The sequence below is a fragment of the Canis lupus genome, chromosome 10 (genome assembly GCF_003254725.2).
Source record: "Canis lupus dingo isolate Sandy chromosome 10, ASM325472v2, whole genome shotgun sequence".
NCBI lineage: Eukaryota > Metazoa > Chordata > Mammalia > Carnivora > Canidae > Canis > Canis lupus.
Window position 1 is genome coordinate 45,087,576 of NC_064252.1, and position 17,078 is coordinate 45,104,653.

The 17,078-nt window shown below is 46.3% G+C and overlaps 2 protein-coding genes across 5 annotated transcripts in view; both read right to left on the bottom strand.

The window, feature by feature from the left end:
• The window catches only part of CNGA3 (cyclic nucleotide gated channel subunit alpha 3), a 28,783-nt gene extending 16,301 nt beyond the window's left edge, over positions 1–12,482 (bottom strand). For 3 of the 4 annotated variants that reach the window (XM_049115859.1, XM_025464679.3, XM_025464671.3), the window contains exons 1-3: positions 12,362–12,480; positions 3,671–3,784; positions 1,354–1,533 (exon numbers count right to left, since the gene is read on the bottom strand). In XM_049115859.1, the coding sequence (XP_048971816.1) occupies positions 1,354–1,533; positions 3,671–3,784; positions 12,362–12,447 (380 nt within the window). In that variant the 5' untranslated portion in view covers positions 12,448–12,480. Of the gene's footprint in view, positions 1–1,353; positions 1,534–3,670; positions 3,785–12,361 lie in introns of all 4 variants that reach the window. The other variant, XM_049115858.1, reaches the window with a different exon arrangement.
• The window catches only part of VWA3B (von Willebrand factor A domain containing 3B), a 256,331-nt gene continuing 243,021 nt past the window's right edge, over positions 3,769–17,078 (bottom strand). The window contains exons 29-30 of the mRNA XM_035696404.2: positions 12,362–12,480; positions 3,769–3,784 (exon numbers count right to left, since the gene is read on the bottom strand). Coding sequence (XP_035552297.1) covers positions 12,463–12,480 — 18 coding nt within the window. The 3' untranslated portion in view covers positions 3,769–3,784; positions 12,362–12,462. The remainder of the gene's footprint in view (positions 3,785–12,361; positions 12,481–17,078) is intronic.

Sequence of the window (17,078 nt, forward strand, 5' to 3'; positions counted from 1 at the left end):
TCTGCATATACTGCTATGCCAAAGAGATTCGCCTGGAAAATCCAAAGTCTTCCTCCCCCAGGAAGTCTCCCTGATTGATCAGCCATGATCCTGCACCATTGCATGCACCTGCCCACTCTGAACCCTTGGGTGAGTGACCAGGCATCTGAGGCATAGTAGGGACTTGGCCCTGATGGCTCAACCCTCTGCTCCCCTTGTCACATTGGGAAAAGGACAAAGAAGCCAATGTTCATCTTCATTAGGCTAAGGTTGTAGAGAAGATAATTTGATCAAGTTAGCAAAGGAAGGTTTTGCTTGCCTACCAGCAACTAAACCAGTCTGACTGGCTCGATAGCAAATCTCTCTCCCCACCTCCTCCTCCTCTATCTTTTCTTCTTCCTTATCTGTCATCCCTCCTTTCTTTCTGGCTCAGCAGACCTTTGGAGCTCCCTCTCAGTCTAGGATGCCTGACCCTGGGAACCTGGAATCTCCCTACACACATCCCCACCAGCACCCAGGCCCTCCGTGGTCCCTTCCCAAGCCCAGAAATCCCAATAGTTTGTGGTCCAAGCTCAGGTGAAAATGTGAGCCCAAGAATGCTAGGCCTTTACATCTCAGCCAGCAATTCTTAGGCCTTTCCCAGCAGGAAGACTAAATGTGGCTCTCCTAGAGTGGTTGCTAGCAAGAAATTTCCTTAAACTCTCATATTTTATCTTAAATATGCTTGTATATTTTGCAATCTACTGCAGAATCCAGAATAAACCTATAACACACACCTACACATATTTCCTCGGAGGCTTCATGACCTTCCCTTCCCAGGGGCCCTTGGATGCCTGTTTGAGACACACCTGAGCCCTTCCTTTGCTCATTTGACACAAAAAACACAGGATTTTCTCTAGCAATTATATAGGGATCATCTGTTCTGCAACAATTATGGTTGTTTCCACCTTTACATCTTGGTAAATCTTGGCATTACCTAGAGCATTCAGCCCAAAGATCTTTGTAACCCCCCTTTTCAGAAAGCAGATTCTGAGCAAGAAGCTTCCTGTTTGATGGAGAGAGATGGGTGAGGCCGGCATCCCCAGATGCATTTAAGAGCTCCAGTTCCATGGGGTGCTGGCGGAAATTCTGTGCAGGGTCAAATGAGGCTAGGACTCTGGTTAGGGGGTTCCTTCTCCTGCGGTCCTTCTTGGACTTGGGGCAGCAACTGTGAGAGCATGCAGTATTCCCCAACCACAGACACTTTCTTCAAATTATGGGTCATGAGACTGGTGCTCTGAGCCACCCACGCAGTGGATCTAAGCTGCAGGAGCAAAGAAGTGCTTCTTGTTCCACCCCACCTGGTGCGGGTGGCCCATCCATTTGGTTCCTTACCTTCTCCCCCTGTCTGGTGGCTCCTGGCTGCCCACATTTGACTGGGCATTGCTTTCTCGGCTGGACACCTCCTTGAGCTCGGCTCCACGGAAACGCTCCAGGAAGGAGTCTGGTCTCTGGGCCTCACGATTTAAGTGCCTGGTGGCCCATGCTCGCAGCGAGACGATCAGGCGAGATACCCTGGAAGGCCGTGGACAGGCAGCCGGTGCAGAAAGGAAAGAGATAGAAAGCCCTCTTTTCCAGGGCTGGGGCAGAAGCAGAGATGGCTGGCAGGACACAGGTCTTGGAGGTCCTGGGGGCCCTGGGCTTGGGTGTGCACCTCCCCTCTCCCTTCTCCTCCATCATCTGCAGCCTGAGACAGAGCTCTCTAGATAGGGGGCATCGTCTTCAGTATAACATTGCCCTTTTAACACTAGGACTTTGCCAAAGGCATGATCTTTCAAATGGGCATTAGCAGCTTCTCTGCTTATCATTCCTTTTGTAGAGCTCTTTGTTATGACTAGTAAGCATAGGAATAGGAAAAAAAAAATAATTTGCAAATGGTGATCAAATTTAGAACAAGGTTAGAGGAACAAGTACCCAGGTACGACTTACATACGTTCTTTCCCTAACCCTTGTCTTATTGTGTTTGCTCCTCAGGCTTCTGCATAAGTTCCTTCTCCTGGAGCCAGACCTTGCTGGGGTCTCCAGCACCTGGAACTAGTTTGTCCCTGTCCCCAGAGCCTGTCTTAGCTTCAGCCTTCCCTCAGCTGTGCCTCCTGCCTTCCCTGTTTCTTCAAAAGGGGAATGAGAAGAGAACCTGAACTCTGTTTTCTTGGTTTCTGGTTGCCCTGACTTGGCACCTACAGTGCACGCCACTGTTTCCAATAAAATAAGTTCTGAGCAACCTAGAATGAGGTCATAAGCTGTCACGTGCCTTGACCCTAATCACATACATGGGCACTTTGCCTGAGAGAATCCATTAAAGCGAGAAGATGTTCCATGCACAGAGATGTTTACAGCTGCTGCTACAGACATATGTTGAAGTGCTTGCCCAGCTCAGCCACTCTGCTCTGGACACTCCTCCCACCCCCAATCTCCCTCTGCTGAGGGGCTGGAGCCGAGGTCACACTCCCGACTCCAGCTTCAGCTGACAGGCCCAGGAGAGTCACTCAAGCTTCTGAACTAAAAGCCATTCCAAGATGGGGTTGGGTATTTCAAATAGCAAATAGCAAAGCCTATTTTCAGCCTGTGCCTGGTGATATATGAACAGAGAAAGCCCAAAACAGAGATGTGCAGAAAAAAAAATCAGGAAGATCATGACACTCCAGGAGAAAATGAGAGGGAGAGGGCAGGTGCTTCCCCTGCTCCCCTGTCATGAGCCCCATTGGCTCCCTTTCCATGAGGTGGTCTGTCTGAGTTTGCACCAGCCTCCTGCCTCGGCCCTCCCCCAGGCCTTTCAATATGAGCTGGTTTGAAGGTGTCCTCTTCCTTGCTATCAATGAGACTTAAGACAGCATTTTATTAGTAAGACAAAAGCACTGAAATCATGTAAATGTCCAGCAACAAGGGGCTAGTGAAATAAATATTCCTCCAATGCAAAATACAGAGAATAACTAGAAGAATTAATTTTTGCAACAATCTTAAGCAAAAACTGCAGAACACGTGACTATATAAAACTATAGCATTGGTTAAAAAAATTTGGTGGAAGGAAATAACAAGCCCCACATTTGTTGAGCACCTGTTGTGAATCAGCACCTGGCTCTGATGCAGCCCTCACGTTGTTCGAGGTGTCTCCAGATGAGATCTGGAAAGGTAAAATGACTTCTTCGAGGTGGCACGGCTCTTGAAGCTGGAGTGCAGACATCATCAGCTCAGAGCCTAGATAATCTTTCAAATCCTCCTGCAAGGATGTGTGCTCGGAAGCCTAGACATGCACCTGTGAGGGCCTGCTAGAGGCTGCCTCAGACGGCGCCACAGAGGTCCACCATGGGTCTCCTGCAGCCGGCTGGTCTTTTTTCTCAATTCTTTCTGGAACCCTTAGGGTTTGGCTTTTTTCTAAATTCTTCCAGACTTGAAAGCAAGTACCTCAATATCACTTTGTATGAAAGCAATTTCAGATAACAGTTTTTCTTAGGTTTTTCTCAGCTCAGGACACTTGACTTGAGAGGTTATTACTCAGTGATAGATTTCTGACTGCTCTTCTCCTGCCCCTTTCTTCCCCACGTCTTCAACCCCACCTCCACCACTGCTCCCCCATTTCTTCCTGAGACTCAGCTCCCTTCCTCCTGCCTCAGCTTCCCTCTTCCCAAGGTGAGTGCTGAGCCTGCTTGGTTACCTGGCCTGCCCCTGGCTGGTGTAGGAGCTTTGCCTGGACTCAGCCTGTCCTCTGGTCTCCATGGCGATCTCCTGCTGCAGTTCTGACGAAGTCTCCTCGCCCCGCGAGTGGACCCTAGGAAATCAAATATGCAGCAGGCTAAATTGATTTCAAGCTCATCCCCTCCTGGACACACTCAGGGATGAGATGGCCAGATGTCCCGCTTAATGAGGAAAGCCGCCAGCACCGGTCTTCACTCTGTCCATGCACCAGCAGGATCCAGCAGATCCTGCTTTTAGGATAAATGTGGCCTTTCCTCTCCAGCGAGCCTGACAGAGGAAGGTAGCCCATCCAGCTACTTGCTGCCCTTGGACTTAAGGAGGCAGGCCAGCAGCACATGCTCCCCATCAGAGCTTGGAGTGGGGTGGCCTGGTGCCCGCCAGCGGGAGCCACGGCAGCTGTTTCTACCCAGGGATTCCAGAACAAGGATTCTGGTTCAAACACATGTCTGCATAGTGAGATCTATCTGCTAAGGCCAGACCGTATGTACGCCACAATCACACTCCCGGAGCAGTTATTTGTGTGCCTGTCCGGTGGCCCTCCCAGGAGCCCAGTTCGTATGTGGTTAAGAGTGTCCTGGAATATCGTATGGCATTGGCCTAGCCCTCCATGTGCATTTGTATACAGCTTTTGCATGAAAATTCATTTCCCCTGTGCCCTCGTGTCAAATCCTAACTTCCGTCCCCTGCAGTGCCAGTGACCTCACCTGTGCAGCGCAGGGCGAAAAGCATGAGCACACATAGAACCGATGCCCACAATTCAGTACGAGCACCAGTCACACCAGCAGAGCCTTGGTGTTTGTCAAACTGCCTGGAATAAGACCAATGTGTTTGGACATATTTTCCTTTCGTTCCCTGTCTTTTAAAATCTCCCAGGGCTGAAATTTGATCAGCCTGATTAAAAGCCATCCAGGCATTGGCCCCTAGGGATTTACACTTCATTCTATGAGTCTTGAAGAGCCCAGGCAGGACAAATTAATTCCATCACGTGACCTATTCCAACCTAATCAGCCTTCTTAACAAGGTGGCAACACAGTTGAGGAAGTAAGCAATAATTAATGTCAGGAAAAGGCTCTCTCTCTCTCTCTCTCTCTCTCTCTCTCCTCAGTGAGGGATTAGAAGGCAGAGTCCTGCATCCCAGCCGCTGATCTGCTGACTCCTCTTTGTACAACATCCTGGCCATCTCCAGCCGCAGGACACTCGCTACTGTCCCACGGCCCACATGGGCCATCTTTGTAGCAGGTTCTTCCCTCCCTCAGCTTCCTCAGACCAAGGCTAATCTAATTTTTTTTGGTGCTGGAACCAGAGTCAGGCCACCTCATCTTCTATATGACCACCTTTGTGTAGCTGGGACATGGAAGGGACACCTCTCACACCCATGCCACATCTGTTTTTCCAGGCTGGAACCCCCTAGCTTACCCGGACATGCCTCATCAGATTCAAGGCTCTTCCCCATCATGGTCATGCTCCTGTGAGCAGATTCCTGCATTCCCACCTGACTGGGCTTGGAGACCTAGGCCACTCTGCTGTTCCTGGACTCTAAGCCAGAGGTCATTGTAGGTTTGTGAGTTTGTGTGCTCATCAGCCAAAACCCAGTCTTGGAACATGGTTTGCGGCTAAGCCAGAAGATCCTATCTTGTGCATGTACAATTGATTTGTTGGAAGTCAGTATTAGACCTTTCCATTTATCTGAGTCCCTGGTGGATGTTTTGGGGCCCTTGGTATGCAGTGGTGCCATACTAGCCTTTCCTCCCAACTCCATCTCATTCACATGCAATCATAGGCATATGCCATTTATTGACTGTTTACTGTATGCCAGCCACATTGATCTTGTCATTTAATCCACATAACCACTCTATAAGAGAGAAAACTGGAGTTCAGAGAGGTTAAATAATTTCCCCAAGACCATACAGCCAAGTGGCAAAGCTGATATTTGAATGTCATTCCATCCCGTGTCAGAGCCTGCTCTCACCCACTCCATGAAGCAACTCCCTGTATTTTCACATATGGCACTGGTCAAAGCAAAATTTAATAGGACATGGCTGAGGACTGAGCCCTGCGGCATGCCACTAGAGACATGGCTCTGGTCCACCGGGCTATACTATTTGGGCATGGCTCTTTATTTTCAAGCCATCTAATTGAATTGGCCCTCTCTACGCTTAAAAGACCACTCACATTTTGTCCTTAGACATATGAGAAACCTTGTCAGAGGTCCTGCTGCAGCTAGGAAGCTCTGATCCCCTTGCCTTTCTAATAATCTGCATACTAGGAAGGTGGAATGCACATTCCAAGGCACCAGGGTCATTCCTAGAAGAGGGAGCAGTGGGACAAGTGAGTGAGTCCATATCTCTAGTCCCTGGATGCTAGCAGCTGGCATCTGGTGGGGTTAGGGCTGCAACAACCAAACACTGGGCTGCAGCTCCATCAGGGAATGTGTGCCCGGAAGACACGGAGACAATCCCAAGGGCGAAAGTGTTCTGTCCCCACCAGCAGTTCCTCAGGGAGCTCTGGGCACCAAGAAGTCGGCCCAGCATTCCTGCCTTGTCTGCGCTCTGTTAATTACGTGAGGGCACATCCTGAGATCAGATTTATTTGCATTAGTAGCAAAGGAATCAATGACATCAGAGCTGATGAGGATGTGAGGAGGGCAAAACCCACCTCAGACTCCAAAGCAGCTCCAAAGCAGCACTGTTACTGGTGGTGATGAGGGCTGGCATGTGGGGGCTAGGACACTCACCTGAAGGACAGGCAGCAGAGTGGGGAGCCAGGAGGCCTGGGTTCAAATCCCTACCCTAACATCTATTAGCTAGGTGTTCTGTGAGTTTGTCACTTACCCTCCCTGAAGGTTTTTTTTTTAAGGTTTTATTTATATATTCATGAGAGACACACAGAAAAAGGCAGAAACATAGGCAGAGGGAGAAGCAGGATCCTAGTGCAAGCCCAATGTGGGACTCGATCCCAGGACCCAGGAATGACGACCTGACCCAAAGGCAGACGCTCAACCAGTGAGCCACCCAAGTGCCCTACCCTCCCTGAAGTTTTATAGTCTTCAAAAAGGAACTAAAGGAATAATTGGTGATTTCATTTCAACTTAAGCATTGTTCAAACAGCCAAGTCCAGAAAAGGCATAGTTAGCCATGAAGAATAGGGACCCAAAGGGGCCTTTCTTTTCAACGCATCTTGCCACTTGTTTCTGATGCTTGAAATTCTCTGATGTCTCCTAGCTCCTGAGGCTCTACCCTTGTTAAGTGCGTGGGGGTATTTAGATAGTAAACCCAATTAGTTACTCCTCAGAGACATGGATTTTATGAAGCAGATGGAAGAGGAGATGGGAAGAGAGAAGAACCAGATGTCTGAGGTGACACTTTGAGTCCCCAGGGACACACAGGTACGGAATAAAGGGAGCACCTTCTGGCAACCAAAGTAGGAATGGGGATCCAGAATCTTCCAGAGAAATAGAGAGGCAGGAGAAACTGGGGGCCAGGCCCTGTCCTGCCGAAAGCTGGCGGAGGGGCCGGGGGCAAGGACCTGACGGGGACTTCTCTGTTAAAAACAAAACAAAACAAAACAAAACAAAACAAAACAAAACAAAACAAAACAAAACAAAACAATGAACTGATCAGGCCAGGACAACCCCGAAGCTGCCCTTCCGCTTGCCAACTCCGACTGTCGGTGGTGACGACAGAGATGACGCCTGTGCAGGAAGGAGTTCTGTGAAGGCGGTAATTAGCAGGAACAAGAGCAACCAGCACAGCACAATGGTGTGACTGTTTCCAAAGACAAGGTAATTTCAACTTGTGAAAATTGTTCATCTTCTAAGTTTTCTTACAAAGAGGAACCTCATGTCTGTGAGGTAAAGGTTTCCCCTGTCACTGGGAGAAGACAGGGGTGCTCATCAGAACTGCAGCTTGTCATTAGCTTTGCACTTTGTGGAGCACCCAGTGACTTTGGGGACGTAAACAAACCTTGGAGAACAGGTGGAGAAGATGATCCCTTGTCTTTCCCTCCTCTCAAGCCCTGAGGAACTTGAATGACCGATATACACTGCCATTGGCCACATGTGACCAGGGAACTAAAGTGAGTGCACTTTTGTCTTTGGTCCTGGGGTAGCAGGCTGAAAATGGCTTTCTTTGGTGATAATTGCTTTGGGCTCTGCTCAGAGAGCAGCACGAAGAAGGCTTCTCTTCTGTAGGATACAAACCCCTGTGCCCCAAAGCTCACCTAAAATAGCTACACCAGGAGATTGATCTGAGATTTGAGGTACCCTTGGTCCTTGCTGCACTCCTCCGTAGCAGATTCTGAAGTCTTTCCCTACTGCATTATCTTTTCAAATATGCCGACAGCTCTTAAATAATCAAGTCAACTAAACAGATCTAAATAGAAAAGAAAAATTCAAGACATTTTTAATATCTGGTATTTCCAGCATTTTGACTTTTTTGGTTCAAATGACATGTTTTTATCCTTCCTTATGGCTTGTCACTAGGAAAGTGATCCCAATAATTTAAAAGGAGAAACAGGGGATCCCTGGGTGGCGCAGCGGTTTGGCGCCTGCCTTTGGCCCGGGGCTGATCCTGGAGACCGGGATCGAATCCCACGTCGGGCTCCCGGTGCATGGAGCCTGCTTCTCCCTCTGCCTGTGTCTCTGCCTCTCTCTGCCTCTCTGTCTCTCTCTCTGTGTCTCTCATGAATAAATAAAATAAAAAAAATAAAAAAATAAAAGGAGAAACAGAAACCTGGCTTTCCAATTTGGTGAAAGATTTGGGGGACATGGTGTCTCAGGGGATGGGGACATGATCTCTCCTCCCTCCTAGGGGCATTCAGCAAAGGGTCACAGTGACACACAGATTCTCAGCATAGCTTCTTAATATCATCAAGGACAAAGAATGATTAATATTTAAGGACAAACATTCACAATTATTTCTCCCATAAGCTTTCTAAAAAGATTTGAATTTTGTGTTTTATTATTTTTGAAAAGTTTAATCTCTACATCCAGTGTGGGCCTCGAACTCACAACCCTGAGATCAAGAGTCACAAGCTCTACCAACTGAGCCAGCCAGGTGTCTCAAAAAGGATTTGAATTTTAAATTAAAGATCTATAGTTTGTTGAAAACTGTTTCCTCCCTAAAAGTAGTGATTTGAAACTTTAAAATTCTTATGTATATGTGCCAGAGTCCCTTGTTCAAACGGATCTTATAGAGAAAACTAGTCTGTCAGCATTTAGATGCTGGGCTGTGCTGGGAAGCAGAAGAGGGGCCTGGACCCCACCTCTGGCCCAAGGCTGTTCCACCCTCAGCCTGTACATGCATGCTCAATCCTTGGTAACACCAAGGAACCCATTCTAGAAACTTCCATCTATTAATACAGTCCTGCTTCCATAACATAAAGCAAACATCTCTCTCATGAAGGAAGCATTCTTTCTCTCTCTCCTTTTGCAATCTCCACAGCATCTCTATGGATTCTGTATTAATCTGTCAACAAGCTTTTTCCACGGGAGAGGTTGGGCAACCAAGTGAGGCTTGATGAGACTGGACTAGTAGTCAGGCTGAGAAAGTATGACTTGGTCACAGGCGGAAATGGCCAGATCCAGATGTCAGGATAGCTGGAGCTCTCTGAGGTCAGAGGAGGAGAAGGCTTCCAGCCTGGAACACCAGGGAAGCTCCCACGGGATGTGGAATCGTTTCCAAGACTGACAGAGCACTGACTGAGCACTTCCTACGCAGCAGGGACTGTGCCAAGAGCTTTCACCTGTTTTAACCTCACCACAGCCCTACGAGGTCAGGACTAGTCCATTTTTCAGATGAGGAAACTGCAGTTTGGAGCAGTTGCACAACTTTCCAGAGCTGGTCAGTGGCAGAGCCAATGTTCAAACTCACCCAGCCTGACTCTGAGCCTCTTAGTCACCATGCTGGTTGGGGGTGGGGGATGGAAGGAGACTGAAGGGCTATTTCCCATCCATGAAGATGGCAGATAGAATTATCGAGGGGTATCAATTCAGAGCCCTGACTGTGTGGCTGACTGACCCTCCGAGTGTGCATGAACCCAGCATGAGCTCACAGAGAGTCTCTTGGAATCCAGCAGTCCATCACTGGGATCTGTGTGGCTTCCACTGATCGAGCTAGCCATTTATTTTGTAAAGGGTAATCTTCCAGGAGACTCAGTGAGCTCTCTTGAATAGCCCACATGCCGGACTGGGCTTGTAGGCTGCTGGCTGAGGCCGAGCCAAGATGAAAAGGACAGAGCTGGGCCACAATGGTACCTGGTCAAGTAGGCATTCTGGGCAGGAGCCCCGGCCCTCTAACCAGGCCTGCCTTTTCTTGAGTATCTAACTGTAAAGAGCCAAACTAAGACCCTGTTGTTCTCAGTCCCAGGGAGTCTGGAAGCTCCATGAGATGCTCGGATTATATCCCACTCAACACAAAAGGAGCAATGGGGCAAATGAGGCACCATTTTGCTTCAAACTCCCCCTGATCCTAACAGCCTCTCTCCTTCTCCCACTGGGCCCAGGTCCCAGGAGCCCAGTGCTGCCCAGGGAGCTTGACTTTACTGCTTGTCACATGTATAGACCTTCCTCCCCCTCCACAAAATCTTCTTTGAATACCCTGCCCCAAGAGGTTTATTAGCACAGGTGTGAAAAAGAAGCTATTAATGCATACCAAAGTCACAATGCACAGATGGCTGTCCTAAGAGTGTTCTTTTTCTCTTTTAAATTAGGGGCAATGACTTAACCTAAAGGAATAAGTCCCCAGTGGTGGGACAATGGTATATTGACAGTCGGCCAATTAGGAGGGAGAAATTTGAATAGAGTGAGAATTTCGGATGGTCCTGAGTCACATCAAAATTCCTGGGGTGGGCAGCCTGGGTGGCTCAGCAGTTTAGTGCCACCTTCAGCCCAGGGCATGATCCTGGAGTCCGGGGATTGAGTCCCACATGGGGGTCCCTGCGTGAAGCCTGCTTCTCCCTCTGCCTATGTCTCTGCCTCTCTCTCTCTCTCTCTCTGTCTCATGAATAAATAAATAAATAAAATCTTTAAGGAAAAATTCCTGGGGCCCCAGCACCCTGTTAAAATAATTGGAACCAATAAATATCTGTTGGGATGCTTTGAGATATTCCTCTCTTTGCTTGAATCTCCAAAGGTGGGGTCCTAGGACTACATAAGTTTGTGATGATAGGGACTCAATCTCTTTGGAAATGATTGTCCATTACTCATGAGCAGAATTAGCTAAGGAGTGGGACCAAGAATCTAGACAGAGGGGCACCTGGGTGGCTTAGTGGTTGACCATCTGCCTTTGGCTCAGGTCATAATATCCCAGGGCCCTAGGATCAAGTCTTGCATCAGCTCCCCACAGAGAGTTTGCTTCTCCCTCTGCCTATGTCTTTGCCTCTCTCTCTGTGTATCCCATAAATGAATAAATAAATAAATAAATAAATAAATAAATAAATAAAATCTTTAAAAAAATAATTTAGACAAAAAAATGTGCATCTGAGAGAGGAAGTGATATACATTGGTAACTGAGCAGAAATGGTGGATGAGGGCCCAGTACCAGGGAAGTGAGAACCAAGAGACTGTCATTGCAGTTTGTTGTCATTGGATAATATGTAGTTATCATGGGAGGGAGAAGTTTTTATGGGAGCAAGAAGTTTTCAGTGTTATATATATAGGCCAACAATAACATAAATATTGGAAATAAGGTTTCTCATGGTTCAACTTAAGCAACCCACTGAGAATTTAAGGAACATAAAAATGTAAGTCCATTTGCATCAAAAAGATACACTCCCACTTCCTCACTATTGTGCCAGGAGCTTGGAAAAGATGCTGCTCTATTTTGCAGTTGAAGAAACTGAGGCATGGAGAAATTAAGTAGGTTTTACCCAGTTTACTGTAAACTATGAACAGGGCTAGAAGTAGAACTCAAGCCCCAGATTTCTCTATGGCTGCCTGTGTGGGGATGTCATTGATGGGGCTAATGGCTTCATTGGCAAGGCATGGCCCACTCCCTGCAGACCATGAACACAGCATGAATCCTGACCTTCTGCTGGAAGCAAGGGACAAGACATCTGATTCATATTCCATCCCTAGCACTGAGGATAATGGCTGGTGCAGAGAGTCCAATGAATGTCTGTTGTGTTCATAAGAAAGTATGGCAGTTTAGAAAAATTTTTACAGTAAAATTATATGCTGCATTTGAATCTTCATTTTTTAAAAGATTTTTTATTTATTTATTTTTGAGAGAGAGAGAGAGAGAGAGAAAGAGAGATATTGAGATAAGTGCCTGAGTGGAGGGAAAGACAGAGGGAGAAGCAGACTCCCCACTGAGCAGGGATCCCCAATGTGGGGCGCAATCCCAGGACTCTGAGATCATGACCTGAGCCAAAGGCAGACGCTTGACTGACTGAGCCTCTAGGTGCCCTGAGTCTTCATTTTGTTACATTACCTTTTGAGCTTCATTTTCCACCTCTCTAAAATGAGAATAAAAACTACTTCAGTGGGTTTGTGAGGCTTAAGTGAGATGGCTTAAGTCAGAAGGAGCACTGCGAATAGTAAGCACCCTCCAATCTGTGGTTGGCCACAGGCTAAGGCATTCTTTACTCCACAGTCTAGATCAGCTATGGGAATAACTCATTTTAAGGGCATAAAATGAAAAGCCTGTCTTACCTGCTGAGGCCATTTTCAACGTGGTCGAGATCTCTGTCCATGGTCCTTACCACAGGGTGGGAGACTTGGGTGTTAATCTTGGCCATCTTGTTTTGTCAAGTTCAGTCCCAAGGTGGTTGCTGAAACATGAACACAAAGCAGATCACATCAGGACAGGGAAGCAGCTGCATCCCAGCTCAATTTTGGTCGGTGCTATTTCCCCAGGCAAGCCTTGGCACACACATACCCTCTTCCATTTCTCCCATAGTTCCAGCTACATTGCACTTTAATTGGGTATCTTTGAGGTCTTCTTCCCAGCCTGAAGCACAAACAAGGTCTTTCACTCCTCTGTGTATGCTGTGATACTGAAGAGCTGCTCAAAGCTAAATGCTGATCCAGCCAATGAATGAATGATTGGCCAAGTTGATATTTGATTTAAGAAAGTTAAATCCTCATGATTCTGTGGAATGCTGTGATGTTCCTCTTGTCTTTCATTTTAAGATTTTTAAGATTTTTTTTATTTATTTGAGAGAGAGAGTTAGAGAGAGAGAAAGATCAGAGGGAGGAGCAGGGGGAGAAGCAGACTCTCCACTGAGCAGAGCCTGATGTGGGGCTCGATCCCAGGACCCCAGGATCATGACCTGAGATGAAGGCAGATGCTTTACCAACTGAGCCACTCAAGTGCCCTGGTTTTCTCATTTACTTATTTTTATCACTTAGTTTTCATATATTTTAGTAGCTACCCAAATAGCATTTTAAAACAAAGCATAAAATAAATAAATAAATAAATAAAACAAAGCATAAAATCAAACAATACTTGACATTCATAAAACCTTTACAATGTGATGTTATCCTCAAATATGCTTCATCTCATTTAATCTGCATAATAACCTCATCAGATATTTACAATTTTTATCCCCATTTAAAGATGACTAAATTGAGACTCAGAGATATTAAGCATCATGATCGAGCAAAGAAATAGGTAAAACCTGTTGATGGCATGATCCTGGTGCTAGAAATCAGACCATGAATACTCTCCCTTCAGCAGACAATGAAAGGTGCCCCTATTATTGATGAGAAAAGAAAGCTGATGTGAGCACAGGGCTGATGTGATGAACACAAAACTTGGCCAGTTCCCTTATTCTTGATGAAAAGAATCAAAGGATTCTTGTCTCAGTAGAGACAACTCCAGAGAAAGTGATTTCGAGAAATAGTCCAGTGACACACTCCAAGACTAAATTAATTCCATATCCAAAGGAAGGACAATGAAAGGAGCCTAGAATACTGTGCCAAAGCATGGATATAGTCCTGCTCACCACAGTCAACCCACTGTGAGTTTACTCGGAGGGCAATTGTCGGTACAGTGGTCTTGGTTCATCTCTGATGTTTGAGAATTAAGTCTGTGATTTAAATTTTATACTTTTCTCAATAGATCAAAAATTGTTTTGTTTTTTAAAAACTATTCACTTATATAACAGCGAGTTTCTGGTTGATTGCAGGAGATACAAAGAACTATAAGATGAAGACTGTTCTCAAGGGTCTTATAGTCTCGTAGGACAGATGATGGATACCAGAGGGTCCTCCAGGCTGCGTTAAGGAGCTTGAGTTTTACCCTGAGCTCAGCAGGGATGTAGTCAGATATGCAAAGGCCATTCTGGATGCACTGAGGAGGACATATTCAGGGAATATGAGTTGATGGGAGATGAGCAGATACTGCTGCAGTATCTCGAGAGAGAGAGTATAGTTGCCTGAACTAGATTTGTGGTAATGAATCAGATAAATTAAAAAACTACCAAATGGATATAATCACTGGGACATGGTAATTAATCAAGTATAAAAGGTGATGAGGAGGGAGGTGCTGAGCATGATGCATGACTGCTGGTCTAGGGCATTGATGGTCTTGTACACTGAGGCATGGATCCAGGGGGAGGAAGCAGGCTTGAGAAAGAGAATGATTCTAGTTTGAGGCGTCTATGGAAACTTTAGAGCTAACATAGGAAATAAATGTCTTCCATTAAAAGCAATAAGCCAGGGGCAGCCCGGATGGCTCAGTGGTTTAGCTCTGCCTTCAGCCCAGGGCATGATCCTGGAGACCCAGGATCAAGTTCCGCCTCGGGCTCCCTGCATGGAGCCTGCTTCTCTCGCTGCCTGTGTCTCTGCGCCTCTCTCTCTCTCTCTCTCTCTCTCTCTGTGTGTGTATTGTGTACCTCATGAATAAATAAATATTTTTTTAAAAACCTCAGCTGAGGTGAATATTTTTAAAAAAAGCAACAAGCCAATTTGAAATTGTTCATCCAATGCTTTTTTTTTTTTAAGAAAAAGATTTTATTTATTTATTCATGAGAAACACACAGAGAGTGTTTCTCTCTCCTGCGGGGAGCCCGATGTGGGACTTGATCCCAGCACCCTAGGATCACAACCTAAGCTGAAGGTAGACACTTAACCACAGAGCCACCCAGTTGCCCCTTTCCAATGCTTTTTTATTGAGCACTTACTATATGTGAGACACTATGCAAAGAGCTAGGGTTTTACAGAGAAGGATATACATCTCTGACCTCAAGGAGCTTACAATCCAGTGGAATCTAGAGCAAGTCTTTAAAAAGCTTTGGGACTCTGCAGGAAATCTATTAAATTATTCTTTTTGTACATTTCCAGGAAAATTGCATCAGGGAAAGTTCATTGCTCCAGCCTGTGTCCCTTCCCTCAGCCATCCCCAGGTGTACAAACCCTGGCTTCAGATGCTATTGTATGGAGGCAGCACTTCTGGGGTCCTTATTGAGGGCTACTATATGCCAAAAACAGGGTAGGTGCTCATGTAATAAATACTGCTCCTTTAACTCACAAATAGCCTCCCCTTTCCTTCCCTTTTACAAGTGGAGAAGCAGGTACATAATTTCCATAATGTTCCTTATAGCCTGAGCCAGGATTGACAAAGTTCTCTCTGACTCCAGAACCTGATAGTATAAAGTTAATGGGTGACAAAGAACTGGCATTGCCTTTTGGCCTGGGCAAGAGAGGTCTCTGCTTGGGATCCCAGGCTTTAAAGGACTCTACTCTGAGTTTCTTCTAGCCATAAGGCCAAGGGGACTTGTCCATCCACAATCTTGCCCCCTGCTGTAGTCTATGCTCTGGATGCCCAAGACTCCCACATTTTGTGCTCAGGAGACTCTGAGCTGATTCTAGGGCCTTGTGGGCCTCTTATCTCGTCTGTTCGCCTGAGACAGGCATCAGTGTGCACTCCCCTAGAGCTTCAAGTGGCCAAGGAGCAGCTGTTTGGAGGGAAGGGATGTGGACCTCAGAGATGCAGGCAGCATGTCCACAGGCATGTGTGAAAGACCCCTTGTGACATGGGGTGGACTCAGAGCTGGGCAGAGAAGGAGGCAGACCATGGCTGGGAGACCAGAGATCAAATCTCCCCCTGCACTATGTTCTGAGGCTGAACTCGAAGGGGCTTGAGAGATCGTTATTTGAATCTGGCCTTCTAGTCATTGGGAAAGTGATTCGTCAAGATAGGAGGATAGGGCATGTTTGAATAGACAGTGTACTAGTTTGGTCTCTGTCACAGTCATCTCTGGGTCTCTAACCTCATATCCTTCCTGCCCTTCTATCAGTCCAGCTGTTGCTATGGAAACCAGTTGCAGGTGGGGTGACCCAGCAGAACCTTGCCTCAGCTACACCATGGATTGTTCACCTTTCCTGGGGCTTCCCTGCTTCCCCCAGAGAACATATGCTAGGATGCTTGTGCCATTCTGATACATGTACAAACCTAGAAGTGCTAAAGAGGTAACTCCCCCTTTGGGCAACTTTTGACTACCAGAACTCAGGAACCGGCAGTAAATATTCCCATCTTCTATTCCTCAGGAAGAAAATTTAGTGGTACTCTACGTGGCTATTTGGAGATGCCCTTGAAGGATCAAGCCAGTTGCTCAGAGTGGTTGATCAGTTGATAAAGTACACTTGGGGTGGCTTTCCCTTCTTGTGTTATTGTCTCTTTTAAGACCCTCACTTCTCTTCCTTGGAATCACTCCTCAATCACTCCCTGGCATGTCCTTGTCCAAGGTTCTAGGTTTTTTGTTTGTTTTGGTGGGAGGTAATTACCTTAGCTAAGAGAATATTTTTTAGATATTTAGACAAATGGTACAATGGTATGTGGGTTATGTGTACTCCTGACTTGGGCCCCTAACAGGTAGGACAAGGCAAAATGTGTGTGATTAAAGAGAAATGTTAAAGATAAGTCATAAGATCTCTTTCCCTCAATTGTTGATAAACCTCATAATCGTTGTCTTTTTTAAAAAAATTACCTTTAAAAATCAGGATCCAAACTAGGTCCACATATTCTGATTGGCTGACTGGCATTTTAAAATCTCAAGTGTTTTTTTTTTTTTTTTTTTTTAGATTGATTTATTTTAGGGAGAGAAAGTGCTTGTGCATGGAGGGGCAGGGGGGAAGGGGCAGAGGGAGAGAATCTTCAAGAGGACCACCCTCCAACTCTGAGCAGGAGCCCAGTGGTGGTGGGGGTGGGGCTTGATCTCACAACCCAAGAGATCATGACCTGAGCCAAAACCAAAACCAAGAGGCAGATGCTTAATCAGCTAAGTGACCCAGGTACCCCTAATCAAAAGTTTTGATGCATTTCTCTTCTTTCTCTTTATAGAAGAAACAATTGTACTCCAGAGTTTCCTATAGTATGGATTTTTGCCAAATTCCAAATTGATGATGTTTTTTGTAAATTGGTAGT